Raw genomic sequence first — 18,745 nt, forward strand, 5'->3', positions numbered from 1 at the left:
TGACAAAATAACTACAACAATGTAAACAATATAGATATCAATTATTTAAATTATTTTTATAATAGTAATATGGTTTCTTACCTTATGATTTATGTAGACTACAATTCTACAAATACCCATATATTGGATAGCATGATCTTATCTTTGTAGTATTAATGTTCCCTACAAATTAATTCTCCATTACAAAGTAAAAAATATTAAAGAATAAGCATGAGTAGGCACGCACTTCACTCTAAAATTAAAGTTACAATCAAACCTCAATAAATGATATATTGTCAATTCAGAAATATTTTGTATATCATGCTAAAAATGGAAACCAATCCTTAGAATTAATGACAAATAATCAAATATTATCTATTGTCTATTTCACTAGATATGATTGATATCCTTCAATTTATTCTTTCCTTCTTTTGAGTAGATATAGATCTTTTAAAGGATTCGGCTCGATCCCCAAGTTATGCTGGAACCGAGTGTAATCTTAACAAAATTTAATCATTTCGAAATTATTTTCGTGATTCAATTAATTACTCCTGCTGCACAATCTTGAATGGGTTGCGATTACATATCAAAGGGTACCAGTGTCTAATTAAACACTCCTAGACCCACACATATATTTTGGGGCTAAAAGCCCATAGGCCGACACATATTAAAACAAAAAAAGATAAAGCATTCAAAGGCCTCAGCTTAATCTAAACAACTTCAAAAAGGAAAAGCATTCAATGGCCTCAGCTTAACCTAAGCAATTTAAAAAAGAAAAAGTATTCAAAGACCTGGGCTTAACCTAAACAAATTAATAAAGAAAAGCATTCAATTTAAAAAAGCAAAAGTATTCAAAGACCTCAGCTTAAACTAAACAAAACCGAAGTAATGATTGAGCTCACTGGCAATCTCATGCGAGTTCAATATTCTTAACTTGTCGAGTTGTATAAATCTTTATTTCATATCTTTCACTGGGAAGTACTCTATTTAAGGCAACTAAGCAAACAAGCAACCCAACCATCAGCTATTAAGTCCAAAGTAGTTTCTTAACTTGTCGAGATAATTATATAAATCCATCATATTTTCTCAAAATCAATACCCAAATTAAGGCGACTAACTAAGCAAGAAAGAAAGCATGAGCAATTCAGGTACCTTAGCTTCCTCTTCCAGCCCACCTGTTATCCCAATGGCCCCACGACTACGACAGTTCTTTAAGGCATGCAACAAAGGTGATTTTGGCCTCTGCAGCCACTTGATTATTGCCGACCCAGATATCCTGCTTTCTACCACTCCTCACAAAAACAACTGCCTTCACATTGCCGCAATGCTCGGCCATGACGAGTTTGCAAAGGAGGTCTGGTCCAGAGCCCCTTCCCTCTTCTCCGGCACCAACGATGATGGCGAGACCCCACTGATAGCTGCTCTGATGGCAGGTAACCTTTCGTTGGCTTCTGACATCATCACTGCTGCATCACGGTATATGCAGCATAATGATTTGGAGGAAGGAAGGCCATTCAACCGCATGCTCTTGAAGGTCGATAGGCGCAACAAAAATGTGTTGCATCATGCCTTGAGGAATGGCTTTGAAAGTTTGGCACTGCAGCTATTGGAGATAGAGCCACGATTGTCAGAGCAAGTTACCAATACTGGCGAATCACCCATGTATATGGCAGCCCGCAGAGGATATTCTACAGTTATAGAGCGATTGCTACAAATCCCATCTTCGGCAGTTTTTGGCCCAAATGATGACTCAGCTATGCATGCTGCAGTGAGATTCGAGCACCCAGGTTCATTACTTATAAGCCCAATCTGTGCATGTTGTTTTTCACATTCTGTTGTAGTTGGTTTTATGTATGTATTTCAGTTGAGAAAACTATTATTTTGGCTTTTGAACTAACCCAATTTTAATAGAAATATTTGTTCAAATTATCTCAAGTCTACAGTCATAAGTCAAAACTAAATAGTACTCATTTCGTTTTGTGAAATTAACATAGAAGGGAAATTCAACCGAGCTGATTTTGTACCAATTTATGTTGAGAGTGAATTTTAGGGGAAAACCGAGTTGAACAGTAGTGACTCAGCCGAATCAGAGGAGTCTTAACCTATATAAGTACGAATTTTCTACTTTTAGATTGATTCTCTTATAGCTAGGACTGGAGAGTAGGAAGACAGGTATCAGAAAGACAAAAAATAAATTAGAAACTGGGTCGGCGAATTGGGGAGAAGAAAGAAAGCAGAAGGGAAAATTTTAACTAAAACATTTGGGTGGACTTGGTGCATAAGCCTATACATTTTCTTTTGTTTAGATATACTATCGGTTATTGGCTCACCGTGAACTCTGATATAATATTTGTTTAGATATTTTTTAAATTACTTTTTCTTTGATATAGTGAAATTTATGTTTGTGCCGAATTTTTTAAATGTCACTATTTCTTAAATATTTTGTGTTATCTATGGTTCTTTTAATTTAAAATTAACCCTATGATGTATTTGCATTTTTGTATTATATTATATTAGTGGATTATTTGAATGTAGTTATTTGTCTCAATATAAATTATTGACAAATTATTTTTTTATTATTTTTTTTATTTTTCTTTAAGACAAACAAGTTTTTGGCAAAATAAATCTGATTTAGTCGATTCCGATTGTAAGGTCAAATAATCGATTCTGATTTTTACTTCTACGGAAATTAAGAACTTTGTGGACCAACTCTTTAGAGTCCTAAATCCACTTCACCCGTTGTCTCACCTCATCTCCCATCAACTCCTGAAGCCTTGGAGCGAGCCAATATTGCCATCGCCCCCAGAAAGTTTTGCATCCGTTATCATTGCTCCATGCATTTGAACCACTTACATCTCATTATTTTAGGCGGTCTTAGTAAATGTTCTAATTTTATCATGGCATGTATTGTCAGGTATAGTTAAGCAACTGTTGGAAGGACAATTCCAACTAGCATACCATAAAGACGAAGTTGGAAACAATCCGCTGCACATAGCTGTACGTGATAACAAACTCATGTTGGTGAGAATATTCTTAGAATATGACCCTAATTTGGCATATACTAAGATCCGTATAAACGGATTTACTCCATTTCTTGCGGCAATGGCATATGGCTTTCTGTCGATTGCAAAAGAGATAATGAACACTTGCCCTGACTCTATTTATACTCCTGACAAGCTTGGGCATAGTGCACTCCATTTGGCTATTTTTCTAGAAAACCCAAATTCAGTCGACTACATACTAAGCACACCCCAGCTTCATAGGTTAATTAACCAAGCCGAAAATAGTGGTGTGCATCCCCTACATTCTGCTGCTTTCAAGTGCGACCCGAAGCTCCTTCGTTCTTTACTAACCCAAGCAGGACAGGATTATACTGCTGTTAATAATCAGGCCAATACTGCACTTAACAAGGTTATTCAACAGACCGACTTATGGAAGACTTTGAAGTGGGTAAGTTATTTAATTTTCATTGCTCTTACACACAACACTTACTTAAATTTAGTATTAATTTTATGCAATTCGTTAATTCCAATCATGATGTAGCTAGTTATTTTTTATATAAGGTCAAGAAAGATCATGCATACATTTTACCTATTTTTTATTTGCTACCACAGAATGAGTCGTTCACATTGTTGTCAAGTGTAATTCCCTCCGCATGGAATTACGTAATAAAAGATAGAGTAGAATTAAAGATCAAGCAGCAAGCAATTATGGAGGTCAAAAACCTTACCCAAAAGTACACTTCTAACACATCTTTGGTTGCTGCCCTTCTCGCTACTATCACTTTTGCTGCTGCTTTTACATTGCCAGGAGGGTTCAGTTCTGATTCCTCTGATGCCGGACAACCTCTTTTTGCAAGGAAAGCAGCTTTCCAGGTGTTCCTCATCTCTGACACCATAGCAATGTGTTCCTCCCTTGCAGTCGCATTTCTCTGCATTTTTGCGACATGGGAGGACTTGGATTTCCTGCTCAATTATCGGAAAACAACGAGGGCACTAATGTGGTGTGCCTATGGGGCTACTGCAATTGCTTTTGGTACCGGTTTGTTCACAGTAATAGCCCCCAAAAACTTATGGCTTGCAATTCTTATATTAGTACTCTGTATGATCCTTCCACTCATCTCCAAGATCATCGGTGAATGGCCTCTATTAATGCTTCGCTACAGGCTTCGTGGTAATTTTCGAAAAGAACTTGTTCCAAATATTTAAAAAGGTGCAAAATACTAGGAACTTTGTTTTTTTTTTTCTACCGCATCTTTGAACTTTGAATTCCAATGCTATGGTTTCAATTTGAATTTAGTAATTATTTTTCCTGACAAAGGTTGTTTCTCCTTCTCTTCTCCTACTTTGTCTAATAATTTCTCAGTCGTTTGTAATCCCCAGTTGTACGCTGCACTTGTAATCTCTCCTATTTTGAATAGTACTTATTTTATTTTTTAATAAACATAATTTTCTACTTAATGCTTAGATTCGGCATAAAATAAATAAATTGATGAGTCAAATGTTACGTACTAATAATCTTTTGTACAATAACAACTACAGTTCATATAAAATAGAACATAATTAAGTGAGCGATAGTTTTGTAGTGCAATTTTTTGTTTAGCTATTTCTACCTTATAGTATATTTGCATAAAAAAAAAAAGCATCACCTTGCCTAATGCCTTAACTTGAACAAGAAGTCTCCAAAAGCGTACAAAATATAAATCAAGGCCCAATATGACCACAATTGAGGCCTTCACCAATTGTGGAGGCCCAACTAGTTATTACTATATCAAGAAAGCAGCTCGATCACTTGTAAATACGCAGAGTATTCGGTACAAAGATGCCCATTATATTTGTTGCTTACAACAATGGTTGCATCAACTTCAATGAAAGAGAGAGAGAGAGAGTGAATATGATATGAACCTAGATTGACATGCATCGACCTCAATGAATGCTACCAAGTCAAATTGATGTGTATATCGTTGCTAAAAAACGTGTCCCATATCACCTTGCATCAACCTTGCATCATATCACCTTGCTTATATCAACCTCAATTAATCAGAATATATATATATATATATATATATATATATATATCATTGCTAAAAACGTGTCTCCCGCCTATTTTTTTTTTCTTTTTTAAAGAAAATATGGAGGTTTAGCATTTAAAATTTTAATATTTTTAAAAAATATATATATTTAGGTTCCGAACATGTGGTCTTCACACGGAGAATATTTATGAAATACCAGCTCTTGGAGATGTAAATTTTTATGATATTTATTATTTTTTTTTTTTTGTAATTAATCCTAATTACTTCTTCTTATGTCTAATAACTTGTCATTCTCTAAATAAGTAAACTAGCCTTGATTTATATAGAAGGGAAAATTAGGAGAGTGCTCATGAGAGAACCCATGTATGAGAGCTTCGAGCTATGCTCTCTTTTTTTTTCCTTTATATGTTTAGTTATCTACAAAACTACAATTGCCTATTGTTCCCTCAAGCAATTCAATGAGTCTATCTTTTGTTGGATAGTATAATTTTAGTGTTAGATTTGTTTTTGTTTAATTTTATTCTTTTAATCTATATATTGTACTTTGTACAAAGTTTAACCATCAGATTTTATTGTTAAATTTATATAAAATTATGTTGTCCCAATTAAATTGAGTTCGCATGAATAAGTCCTGAATTTATAAAAAAATGATACCAATTCATGCTTAATTAATTTATGCAAAAAAAATCTGATGCTGTATCGGATTAGCTATTGGTGGATCTAATAAATTTAACAACCATTTCTCAATCCCATAAATTTCATTTTATATATATCTTGATTTGATTGGATTCAAAGTTTCTCTTTTCAAAATTAAACAGCATTTATGAACTTTCACATTACATGTGACCCTACTTATTTATAGAAATTAATCCGACTTTTAGCATCATGTCTAGTAGGTCGTATAGTTTGGGCCGGGCTTTTCATACCTTGTTGAACTAAACATATATATCAAATACAACCAGAGATAAAGACCTTATCTTTGAACCCAAATTATAAATCGTATATTTCATGAAGTATAATGAGCAAGGTTAAATTTTTTTTTTTTTTTTTTACTTCAGTCATACTTCATATTTTTAATTTTATTTTCAAAATTTCAACGGTCAATCAGAACTACTCAACATAATTTTTATATTAAAACGTACATAGAAACCAAAGTTTATATTTTTTTTTAGGATTTCTTTACTGATTTTTGTAATATATACAAAATCATTATTTTTGAATAGTCCAGAATCTTCTTATTTTGTACTTATCTGAATAACATAAGGCTCCAAGCATAGTTTTCAAAATAGACAAATATACAATAATCAAGTGTGTTTTGTAATTCAAGTCTTGACACTAACCAGACCAATATCTCCATGAATGGTACCTACAAAACTTCATCCGACATGAATGAAGTGCTGCGCTTACCCCAAATATATGAGCGCATACATGACCATCATTTTTTCAGTTCCAAGTGCTATACATGCAAAGCTTACAAGATTACATAGCTCAAATACAACAATTTCATGATTCAAGTCATGATATGTACCATACATGCAATTTGTGCAATAGGAGGACTTTGTATAAGCTCATAATTTAAGTTGTTTATGCATGACATGCAACTCAAATATATCAGTCTCTCTCATGCAATATAACACGCCACGTATCATGCAATATCAGAACTAAAGAAAGGATTCATTTAGACAATTTCAAAAGCTCCAATTAATAAATAGCAAGCACACAAAATCAGCAAAAAGCACAAACAAATTGAGTAAACATGACACCCGCACATTACATCATGTGCTACAAATATAGTGTGTTACATGTGTAAAGCTTCCCTAATGTACATATCCCCTGTGATCGGCTACTATGGGGGTGTTACTTCTATGTTATTTAAATTTCACCACAATTAATTTTTAACAACCTTATATTTTCAGTCACACACACAATTCATCTATATTATAATTAACAATGTTCAATCAAACCTTGATGAACCATACCGAGATCGGGTTTTGGATTGACACTTCAAAATTCATTATTTCTATCACATAATATAATTTCATGTTATCACTGAACACGTCAAATCATGCTATTTCTTAGTATATAAGCAATTATGTTCATGCACTCTTTTAATTCACTAGAGGAATATAAATGAATTATAATCCAATTATAACTAATGTTTCAAGACATATGCTTAACATCAAGTCATACTTATTTTCAGAATATATGATCATGCTTCACATGCAACGTTATGCCTTCCTGGTATGCTATAGCTCTAGAAAATGCGACAAGTGAATATATGCAATTGATGCCATGTATCTCAAAACCACATCAAGAATTTAACTACATGTAACTAGTAATTGAGCAAACCAACAAGCAAATGACAAGTAGACAACAAAATCAGCGGATACAACAAACAATAATATATATGTTGGAAGAATCTAAGAATAACTCGAAACCCACACCTATTAACGATGGCACAACGTGGTTCAAAGTCGAGTCCGCTGCTCATAATCAAGCCTATAGAGTTATTTAAGAGCAGCCATGCATAGAACTGCAAGAAAACAATCGAGAAACTTTCTTCACCTCCATGCCTTTCTCGTCACCCTCGCATAGGACTGCTGATCGACACGTACCCCTCCTTTCTTCTATCTTTTCCTCATTCCTTTGTTCACCATTTTTCTCATTTTGAGCAGAAAATAAGTAAATTGATTGGTGAAAGGTTTAAGAACTTATCGTCAGTGTACATGCAATATTAAGCATCTTTGAGGTTTCTTTTAGTATTTATAATTATTATATTTTATTTCATGTTAAAAATATATATCAAGATATTTATAGCTCTTTTTAATAAACTGTGAACAGACATAATTTAGAAGTGGGATTAAATATTGTACCCGACTTAAAATTGAAATATCAATCGATGAACTATTACCAGGGTTTACCATCTTTGCAAGGGAATATGAGAACACATGAAGAAAGAATCACATCACCTAATGCCTTGAACTACAAGTCTCCAAAAGAGTGAAAAAACAAAAATTAAAGCCCAATATTCCCTCAATTGTGGCCTCCACCAATGAACAAAAAAAAATTCTTAGACAGGGTGTGAAGGCCCAGATATCTTTTGTTTGAAAATAATGATATTTCCTTCCTCCATATTCGATTTGCATGATAACCCAAACAAAATGCACAATCTTGCATGGGTTGCAATTACATATCAAAGGGTAGATTGCATGGATTCCGTACCAGATTCACTGGTACCAGTCCCCAAACACTCCTGGACCCACACATATTAAAAAAGAAAAGAAAAAGCATTAAAAGGCCTCAGCTTAACCCAAACAATTTAAAAAGGAAAAAGCATTTGAAGGCCTCAGCTTAACCTATACAATTTAAAAAAGAAAAATTATTCAAAGACCTCAGCTTAACCTATATATACAAAAAGGAAGTAATGATTGAGCCCACTGTCAATCTCATGCGAGTTCAATATTCTTAACTTGTCGAGTTGTATAAATCTTTATTTTCGTTATTCAATCTCATGCGAGTTCAAAAAGGAAGTAATGGGGTCAACTTTCGAATTCAATTAATTAAGAAAATTAATCTTTGGGAAGTTAAAAAACTTCAAATTATTTTTGTGATCCAATTAATTGCTCCTGCTGAAAAAAATTGCAGTTTTAATTTCAATGTTGTGGTTTGAATTTAAAGGTTGGAAAATTTCTTATAATTTTCAAGTAATGAACAAATTCGCATGGCTCTTAAAATTCTATCAATCAACTTTAGTTGTGATACTGACTTTACGCAGTTACAAATTAACAGAAATGTGTAGGTTGAATAAATTACAAACAAACAAATAGTTACATTTTTTATTATTATTTTTCTATGTGGTTCCCAAACAGCTCCATTCTATACTTATCTTTTGTTATTATCTTCTGTTTGAAAATAATGATTTTTCATTCCTCCAGATTCGATTTGCGTGATAACCCAAACAAAAGAGTAGACTGCAATTCCATTTCAAGGGATACCAGTCTCTAAACACTCCTTGACCCACACATATCTTTAATTTTTGGACCAACACATATTAAAACAAAAAAGATAAAGCATTATTCAAAGGCCTCAGCTTAACCTAAACAATTTAAAATAGAAAGCATTCAATTTAAAAAGGAAAAAAAATTAAATTTAAAAAAGAAAAAGTATTCAAAGACCTCAATTTATAAAAGAAAGAAACATTCAATTTAAAAAAGAAAAAGTATTCAAAGACCTCGGCTTAACCTAAACAAATTAAAAAAAGAAAAGCATTCAATTTAAAAAGCAAAAGCATTCAAAGACCTCAGCTTAACCTAAACAAAATGGAAGTAATGATTGAGCCCACTGTCAATCTCATGCGAGTTCAATATTCTTAACTTTGTCGAGTTGTATAAATCTTTATTTTACATCTTTCACTGGGAAGTATCCTATTTAAGGCAACTAAGCAAACAAGCAAGCAACCATCAGCTATTCAGCCAAAGTTGTTTCTTAACTTGTCCAGTTAATTATATAAATCCATCTTATTTTCTCAAAAGCAATACCCAATTTAAGGCGACTAACTAAGCAAGAAAGAAAACATGAGAAATTCAGTTACCTTAGCTTCCTCTTCCAGCCCACCTGTTATCCCAATGGTCCCACAACTACGGCAGCTCTTCAAGGCATGCAACAATGGTGATTTTGGCCTCTGCAACCACTTGATTATCGCCGACCCAGATATCCTGCTTTCTATAACTCCTCTCAAAAACAACTGCCTTCACATTGCTGCCATGCTCGGCCATCACGAGTTTGCAAAGGAGGTCTGGTCCAGAGCCCCTTCCCTATTCTCTGGCACCAATGTTGATGGCGAGACCCCATTGATAGCTGCTCTCATGGCGGCTAACCTTTCGTTGGCTTCTGACATCATCACAGCTGCATCACAGTATATGAAGCATGACGATTTGGAGAAAGGGAGACTGTTGAACTGCATGCTCTTGAAGGCCGATAGGTGCAAAGAAAATGTACTGCATCATGCCATGCGAAATGGCTTCGAAAATTTTCCTCTGCAGCTATTGGAGATATAGCCATAATTGTCAGAGCAAGTTACCAACGTTGGAGAGTCGCCCATGTATATGGCTGCCTGCAGAGGATATTCAGCAATTGATGAATCAGCTATGCATGCTGCTGTGAAATACGACTACCCAGGTTCATTACTTATAAACCCATGCAATTTTGTGAATGTTATTTTTCACACTAATTAGAGACTTTATATGCAACTGTACATTCTGTTGTAGTCTTATGTATGTATTTCAGTGGAGAAAACATTTTTTTTGGCTTTTGACTGTCAAATTGACTCGAAATATTTGTTCTAATTATCTCAAGTCTATAGTCATAAGTCAAACTCAAAACTTCTCATTTCGTTTTGTGAAATTAAGAACGTTGTGAACCACACCTGCGAGCCCACCACTAACTTTTCCTTCCAACTCCCACTCCAACTCTATATGTCGCTCTTGCCTGTACTTTAGAGTCCTAAATCCACTTCACCCGTTGTCTTACCTCATCTCCCATCCACTACTCAAGCCTTGGAGCGAGCCAATATTGCCATGGCTCCAGAAAGTCTTGGAGCCATTATGGTTGCTCCCTCCATGCATTTGAACCACATCTCCTAGATTTTAGTTTGTCATAGTAAATATTGTAATTTAATCGTGACATATACTGTCAGGTATAGTTAAGCAGCTAGCTGTTGGAAGGACGGCCCCAACTAGCATACCATATGGACAAACGTGGAAACAGCCCACTGTAAGTCCTTTTATAGACTCGATTCTAAAATCTATCGGATTGACTTCAAACGACGAATTTAAATCATTAAAATCCTTCTATTTTATGAGTGATGCATCTACATGTAAAAGATTTTAAATTTTAAATTAATTACGTATAGAGTCAAGTGGTTAAAAGATGTCTAAAAAATGAATGCATTAAAATTAATTTATAAACCTTATAATTTTGACCAGTTGACTTTATACTAAAATAATTCAAAACTTTAAAATTTTCACATGTAGATAAATTACTTGTATGATAAAAGAATTTCAACAGTTTGGATTCATCGTTTGAAGCCAATTCCATTGGTTTTAGAGTTGAGTTCACAAAGGGCTTGGTGAACTTAGGAACACCCTAGTTCTACTTAATTTTTTTATATAAGGTCAACAAAGATTATGTATATATTTTACCTATTTTTATTTGCTGTCACAGAATGAGTCGTTCACATTGTTATCAAATGTAATTCCCTCGGCAAGGAATTACGAAATAAGAGACAAGGCAAAAAGGACGATCCAGAAGGAAGCAATAGAGAAGGTGCAGTCACTTACAACAAAGTACATTTCCAACACATCTTTGGTCACTGCCCTCCTTGCTACTGTCACTTTTGCTGCTGCTTTTACATTGCCAGGAGGATTCAGTTCTGATTCATCTGATGCCAGACAACCCCTTTTTGCAAGGAAAGTAGCTTTTCAGGTGTTCCTCATTTCTGACACCATAGCCATGTGTTCTTCCCTTGCAGTCGCATTTCTCTGCATTTTGACGACATGGGAGGACTTGGATTTCCTACTCAATTACAGGAAAACAACGAGGGCACTAATGTGGTGTGCCTATGGGGCTACTGCAATTGCTTTTGGTACCGGTTTGTTCACAGTGATAGCCCCCAAAAACTTGTGGCTTGCAATTCTTATACTAGTACTCTGCACCATTCTTCCACTCCTCTCCAAGATCATCGGTGATTGGCCCCTATTAATGCTTCGCTACAGGGTTGGTAGTCTTTTTCGAAAAGACCTAGTTCCAAATATTTAAAAAAGGGCAAAATATTGGGAACTTTGTTTTTTCTAACGCATCTTTGAACTTTGAATTACAATGCTATGGTTTCAATTGAATGTACTAATTACTTTCCTGATAAGGCAACTCACCTTCTCTTCTATCTCCTCCTCCCTCTCATGTCATAATTTATCTCTTCCTTGTAATCTTCACTTCTGTGCTCCACTATTATGCTCCACTTGTAATCTCTCTTTTTTATTACAAACACTAATTTTAAGTTTTCTCTTCTATCTCCTTCTTAATACTAATTTTAATTTATCTCCTTCTTAATACTGATTTCATTTTATAAAACGGAGCACAGTTAAGTAAGTAATACAGTTTTTCAGTGTAATTTTTAGTTTAGCTAGCTATGTATTAAGAATTTAAGGCTTATTTTAGTATTTGTGATATGATTATATTTTTATATCATATTAGGTGAAATGGTTATTGCTATAACACTACTGAAATTTACTTAGCTCTTATATATTTAGAAACTCGCTGCAATATATTGGGAACCGCCATATTAAAAGTGGTATTAGATATTGTACCTAGTTACACTTGAAAAATCAATTGACAACTATTACCATTTACCAGGGTTTCAATATGAGAAATTTATTGCACCGACACCTCTTCCTATTTCTACCAGATAACATCTTTGAATAAAGAATATAAGAGCACAAGGATAAAAGCCGATATTTATTTTCATATCCAACATTAACTAAAAAATATGAAATATATTCAGCAAAACTGGGTATTTTTATAAATGACCAGACCGGCCAATTTTTGGCCGATTGGAATAAAAATACATACCGGACAAGTTTTTGGCCGGTCAGGTACTTTTTTTTAAAATATGAACCATATATTATTATTTTATAAACCTTCAAATTGAGCAAGTAATTTTTGATGGTGTGGGTGGTTCGAGCTGATGCTTTAATAGAAGAGTTCCTTGGTTCGAATCGGGTGTAGGCAATTTTTTTTTTTTCAAATGAGGACTCCAGTACAAATGTCCCAAATTAATTATTGCTAGAAGCGGAACTTGAACCTTTTGTCAACAAGTGTTGGATATATGGTTCTCAATTTTGTCAACAACTATCCTTTTGTGTTGGACAATATATCTATTGCTATAATACAAGTGTTGGATTAGATAAACTAAAATAACAACACGATTAGTATAATTATTATATAATTAGTTATTAATTAGTATATTTTCTTATAAATAGTTTTTAGTTAATATAATTAGTTATTAATTGGTATATTTTTATAAATAGTTATTAATTAATATAATTAATCAATTATTTGGTATAGTTAGTTATAAATTAGTATACCAATTTATAACTAATTATACTTTTTTAGATAACTAAAATAATACTAATTAGTATACTAGTTAGTATACTAATTTTTTTATATAAATATACTAATTAGTATACTAATATTTTAGTTTATCTTAGACAATTAGTATAATTAGTTATATTACTAATTACACTAAATAATTGACTAATTATACTAATTTTGGTAAAATTATACTAATTAATAACTAATTATAAGAATTAATAACTATTCTAAAAAAAAATATACTAATTAATAACTAATTATAAAATAATAATACTAATAACTATTCTAAAAAAAAATATACTAATTAATAACTAATTATAAAATAATAATACTAATCGTGTTGTTATTTTAGTTTATCTAATCCAATAGTTGTATTATAGCAATAGATATATATTCTAACACAAAAGGATAGCTAGTGTCGGGATCGTTGAAACATTGTTGAGAATTATATATTCCGCGTTGGAGTCTCGCTTCTAGCAATAATTAATTTTGGACATTTGTATTGGAGTCATCATTTGAAAAAATAAATTTGCCTGCACTAGAAGTCGAATCAGGGACCTCTTTTAGTGAGGCATAAGCTCCAACCATACTCACACCATCAATAATTACTTGTTCTATTTGAAGGTTTATAAAATAAAAATATATAGTTGAATATTTAAAAAAAAAAATACTTGACCGGTCATTTTTTTTAATGTTGGATATTAAAACAAAATATATCGGGGATAAAAGCATCATCTTTGAATAATGAGTCTGGCTAGTATAATATCAGTGTCATTTCAGTCCATATAACACCAACTCCAAAACCTATCGAATCGGTTTGAAACGGTGAATCTGAACCGTTCAAACCGATGTACTTCATTAGTTGTGCGTTACATGCAAAAATTTTAATTTTACGAATTTATTTAGTATCAAACGGTCAAATGTGTGAGTTTTTAAGTTAATTTTAATACATTCATTTTTCAACATTTTACCATTTGATTTGATACTAAAATAACCCTAAAATATAAAAAAAAATTGCATATAAATGCATCACTCATAAAATAAATCGGTTTTAACAGTTTGAATTAGTTATTTGAAGTATATTCAATTAATTTTAAAATTAACGTCATATGACATTAATGACATACTAGCCGGACTCTTGAACAATGCCTTATTTGTACTAGAAGTCTCCAAAAGCGTGGAAAATATAATCAAGGCCCAATATGACCACGATTGTTGGCTCTACCAATGAAAATAACCTTAGATGGGCTTGAAGGCCCAACCAAGTTATTAATAATTCAAGCAAGCGACTCCATATATCATATGTTTACTATTATTTGTGGAGCCTTATCGTATGTTTCCAAAAGCATTCCCTGTTTCTTGCCCATCCTTGTATTGGGCTTCATTGTCTTAGTCTGGATTTCAAGGATTGTGCATATGTGTTTGGCAAGACTACTGCTGCTTGACCTAGCTCACTGGCAGCTAAGAAATATATATGTGTTAAAAAAAAGGCCTCGTTGAATCAAGCCCAATACACAAACAAGGCTTATAATTACCAGGCCTACATTTAATTTCTCAGAGCCCAGGAACTCAAGTTACCTGGGCTCTTCATTGGATAATGTTTACTCGTGAAAAGTTTATTGCAAGGTCTATTTTATGGTGTTTCTTTTTTGAAATGTACTATCAATTATTGTGATTTTTATTTTATTATTGGAAATGCACTATCAACGGCTATATATATATGATGGTGGGGATTTTTAAAAAATAAAAGAATTACAAAGGGAGCAACATAAAAGGCAATAAATTAGATTAATATTTAATTTTGTTGTGTATCACACTATAATGTTCATTGGGCCACTAGTTTAATCAGGGGACGGTTTAATTAGTCAGATTATATGGCTGATTCTTTTATCATTTTAAAAAATGATCCAAGTTATTTGGATAAGTATGTTACAATCAATTTATAAAATAAAAATGCAATATCGTTGTTATTTCTGGATAGACTAGCAATGTGTACCATATAGTAACAAATTCGAACTTGTTATTAATTTTATAAGATTTAAAAGGTCGTGTTTAGGATATAATTTATAAATAGTTAGTTTGTAAAATATAAACAATATTATAAAATACTAATCCTTTTCCAAAGTAAAACAAAAATGTTCATAAATTGTGTGAATAATACGAGTCTAATTTATGTATTATGCGCATAAAATTCTTAAAATTAACGATTAATATAGATGTTATACACAAGCCTGTATAATTAGGAATGGAGGAGGGTTCAAATGTCTCCATCATGCCTCCATTTCTTTAAAATTTAATAATTCAAAATTTAAAACTTAAAAGTCAAAATAAAACCGTTAGATATGATCTACATCATTTTATCTATGCACATGTAAAAAATTATGACATTTCAATTTTATTTGGATTGTCATCAAGTGCTTGTAAAAAATATACTAATGTGGATAATTTCTAGACGTTGATTTTTGAACTTATTGATTCACATAAAATCAAAATTGAAATGTGATAATTTTTATAAGCACATAGAGAAAATAACATAGATCACATCTAACGGTTTTATTTTAACTTTTAAGTTTTAAATTTTGAGTTATTAAAGTTTTAAAACATAGAGGTATGGTGGAGGCACAAAAAATAGAGGCATTTGAACCCTCTTTTTTCTTACCTACGTACATACAATATATATTGAATATTAAACTCATATATTGTTATGAGTAAATGAATATATTCAAAGTAAGTTTAAACCAATACAACATTTACATTAATTATACCATCTATGTATTCTAAAATTAATTCATGGCATCTATATATAGAAGCATTTTAGCGCAAAATTAAAAATACACTTTGCGTACTATTGAAATAGTATGTAAGGAAAACATTGCTTGTTACCAAGGTTTTAAATAGCGTGTTATAGAGCCGCTATAGCATTTTCGAACTATTAAAGCTATGGCGTTATTGGCAACTTGACGCTATAGTGCGCTATAGCGCTATGGCAGTGCTATATGACAATAGCGTCATTTTTTTTAACGATCCTGCTATTTAAACATTTATAATTTGTAGAAGTTTTACCATGTATTGCTTGCTTAATATTAGTAGGTGGATTATTATTTCGGTGATTATGTACTGATTATGTAGTGACGCGATAAATTCAACTCTTTTAGAAATTGAAATTTGAAAAAGTAAAACTATTATTCTCTTAGAAAGAAATAGTTTCAAGTGGAAAAATATCTCGTTGTCCGTGGCTCAATCTTGACTCGTATTTGACTCATTCGCTAACAGCTTGTTTGTTACTGCATCGAGCTGTTAACGAGCCAGTTCGTCACTAGCTCAGTCCAGAATTAATGAGTTCAAACTGAAGCCTAGCTCGTGAGCTAGCTCTGTTAGGGATCAATTTGTGTGCATTTTATATTGTCTACTTCGATCCAACTTGGTCTAAAAAGTTTGTAGAATTTATTTTCTTCTTAAAATTAACAAGGTCCAGTCAGACCCAGCGAGCTAGCTCAGTCCAGCTCGTGATGATTTCAAACTGAGATTTCAGTTTGGATCCCTAAAGTCAGCTTGCTCATGACTTAGACGAGCTAGCTCGTGATGAGTTCAAGCTGAGCCTCTAGCTTGTGACAAGCCAACTCGTTGCGACCCCCTACTCTTATAGGATAAATTTCTATCGAGTGGAAAGTTCATTTCATGTTGGGCAGCACAAACGATGCCAGAGAGCATCACCAAAATAAAGCAACATGCATTTGTCTATTAAGGTATGTGAAAGGGTGAGAATGAGGGATATCATGTGCATTTGACATTTGTCCCTTACAACAAGTGTTGCATCAACCTCAATGAAAGAGAGAGAGAGAGATCGAATATGATATGAAGCTAGATTGACTTGCATCAACCTCAATGAATGCTACCAAGTCAAATTGATGTGTATATCGTTGCTAAAAAAACATGTCCCATGCATATCACCGTGCATCAACCTAAATCAAACACAAATATCTTATCACGTTGCTTATATCAACCTCAATTAATCAGAATATATATCATTGCTACAAACGTGTTTTCCGTCTATTTCGTTTTCTTTTTTAAAATAAATATGGAGGTTTAGCTTTTAAAATTTTAATATTTATATAAAAATTATATATTCAGGTTTCCAACATGTAATCTTCATACGGAGAATATTTATCAAATATTGTTTCTTGGAGATGAAAATTTTGATGTATGTTTATTATTTATTTTTTGCAATTAATCCTAATTACTTCTTCTTATGTCTAATAACTTGTCATTCTCTAAATAAGTAGAATAGCCTTGATTAATATAGAAGGGAAAATTAGGAGAGAGCTCATGAAAAACCCATGTATGAGAGCTTCTAGCTATGCTTTTTCTTCCTTTTTAATTATGTTTAATTTTGTACAAAACTACATTTGCTTATTGTTCCCTGAATCAATTTCAATGAGTCTATCTTTTGATGCATAGTATAATTTTAATTAGTGTTAGATTTGTTTTTATTTATTTTTATTCTTTTACTCGATATTAAAATTTGTACAAAGTCTAACCATCAGATTTTGTTGTCCCAATTAAATTGAGTTGGGGTGAGTAAATTCAGAATTTACAAAAATTAATTTGATACCAATTCATCCTTAATTTAATTATGCCAACTTGTTCTCAATAATTCAAATTAATTTTTGGTGATATACGTATTCCATAAACATGTTTTCATTAACAAATTTAACAACTATAAGCTGGCCAATACAAATTTAAAATCAATTTCTCAATCCCCTAGATTTCATTTTATATATATCTTGATTTGATTGGATCCAAAGTTTCTCTCTTCAAAATCAAACAGCATTTATGAACTTTCACATTACATGTGACCCTACATATTTATATATAGAATTAGGTCGTATAGTTTGGGCCGGGCTTTTCATACCTTGTTCAACTAAACATATCAAATTATAAACCCAAATTATAAATATTATATTTCATGGATTATACTAAGTAAGGTTAAAATGTTTTATTTCTTTTTGTTTCAATCATACTTTACATTTCTAATTATATTTATGAAATTTCAAAAGTCAATTCGAACTAGTGATCAATACAAATTTTATATTAAAATATACATAGGAATCAAATTTTATGTTTTTATTACAATATCTTTACGGAATTTGGGAATATATACAAAATTTCTTATTTCGTACTTATCTAAAAAAAATATTAAAAGAATTATAACAAACATTTATAACATAAGGAGATCTCCCGTAATTTAAAATGGAGAAATAATATTCGAGGTAATTGTGCAGCAAGAGGAATATAAAGCCACTTAAATTACAATTAAACAACGAACCACTGATAGGAAGAACAAAAGTATTGAGGGTAAAATAGTAAATTAAAAAAAACAAAGTGAGAGTAAATGGGCGGCCAGAGCGAAATGAGAAAACGAGCAGAACATGCGAGAGAACTTTCTTATTTGGGCTCGTTGGGCCTTTGTGGGCTTACTGAATTTACTTTGATTTATCAATTTTCAAGCCGTGAGTGAGTTTAAAGAATAATTGACGGATATGGGCTTAATAAATGAACTTTGATTCATCAAATTTTCTGTTTTGA

The 18,745-nt window shown here is 32.3% G+C and overlaps 1 protein-coding gene and 1 long non-coding RNA gene across 2 annotated transcripts in view; one reads left to right on the plus strand and one right to left on the minus strand.

The window, feature by feature from the left end:
* The first annotated feature begins 1,114 nt into the window (after window positions 1–1,114).
* Window positions 1,115–1,887, plus strand: LOC144546190 (protein ACCELERATED CELL DEATH 6-like). Its single transcript, XM_078294713.1, has 2 exons — window positions 1,115–1,766; window positions 1,844–1,887. Exons 1-2 carry the CDS (start codon window positions 1,115–1,117, stop codon window positions 1,885–1,887), a joined length of 696 nt encoding a protein of 231 aa, XP_078150839.1.
* A 98-nt stretch (window positions 1,888–1,985) lies between these two features.
* Window positions 1,986–18,745, minus strand: part of LOC144546062 (uncharacterized) — a 104,422-nt gene continuing 87,662 nt past the window's right edge. Inside the window, exon 3 of the long non-coding RNA XR_013508694.1 lies at window positions 1,986–2,055. This is a non-coding gene — a long non-coding RNA (uncharacterized LOC144546062). The remainder of the gene's footprint in view (window positions 2,056–18,745) is intronic.

Source organism: Carex rostrata, chromosome 29, assembly GCF_964058835.1.
Source record: "Carex rostrata chromosome 29, lpCarRost1.2, whole genome shotgun sequence".
In the NCBI taxonomy this organism is placed as follows: Eukaryota; Viridiplantae; Streptophyta; class Magnoliopsida; order Poales; family Cyperaceae; genus Carex; species Carex rostrata.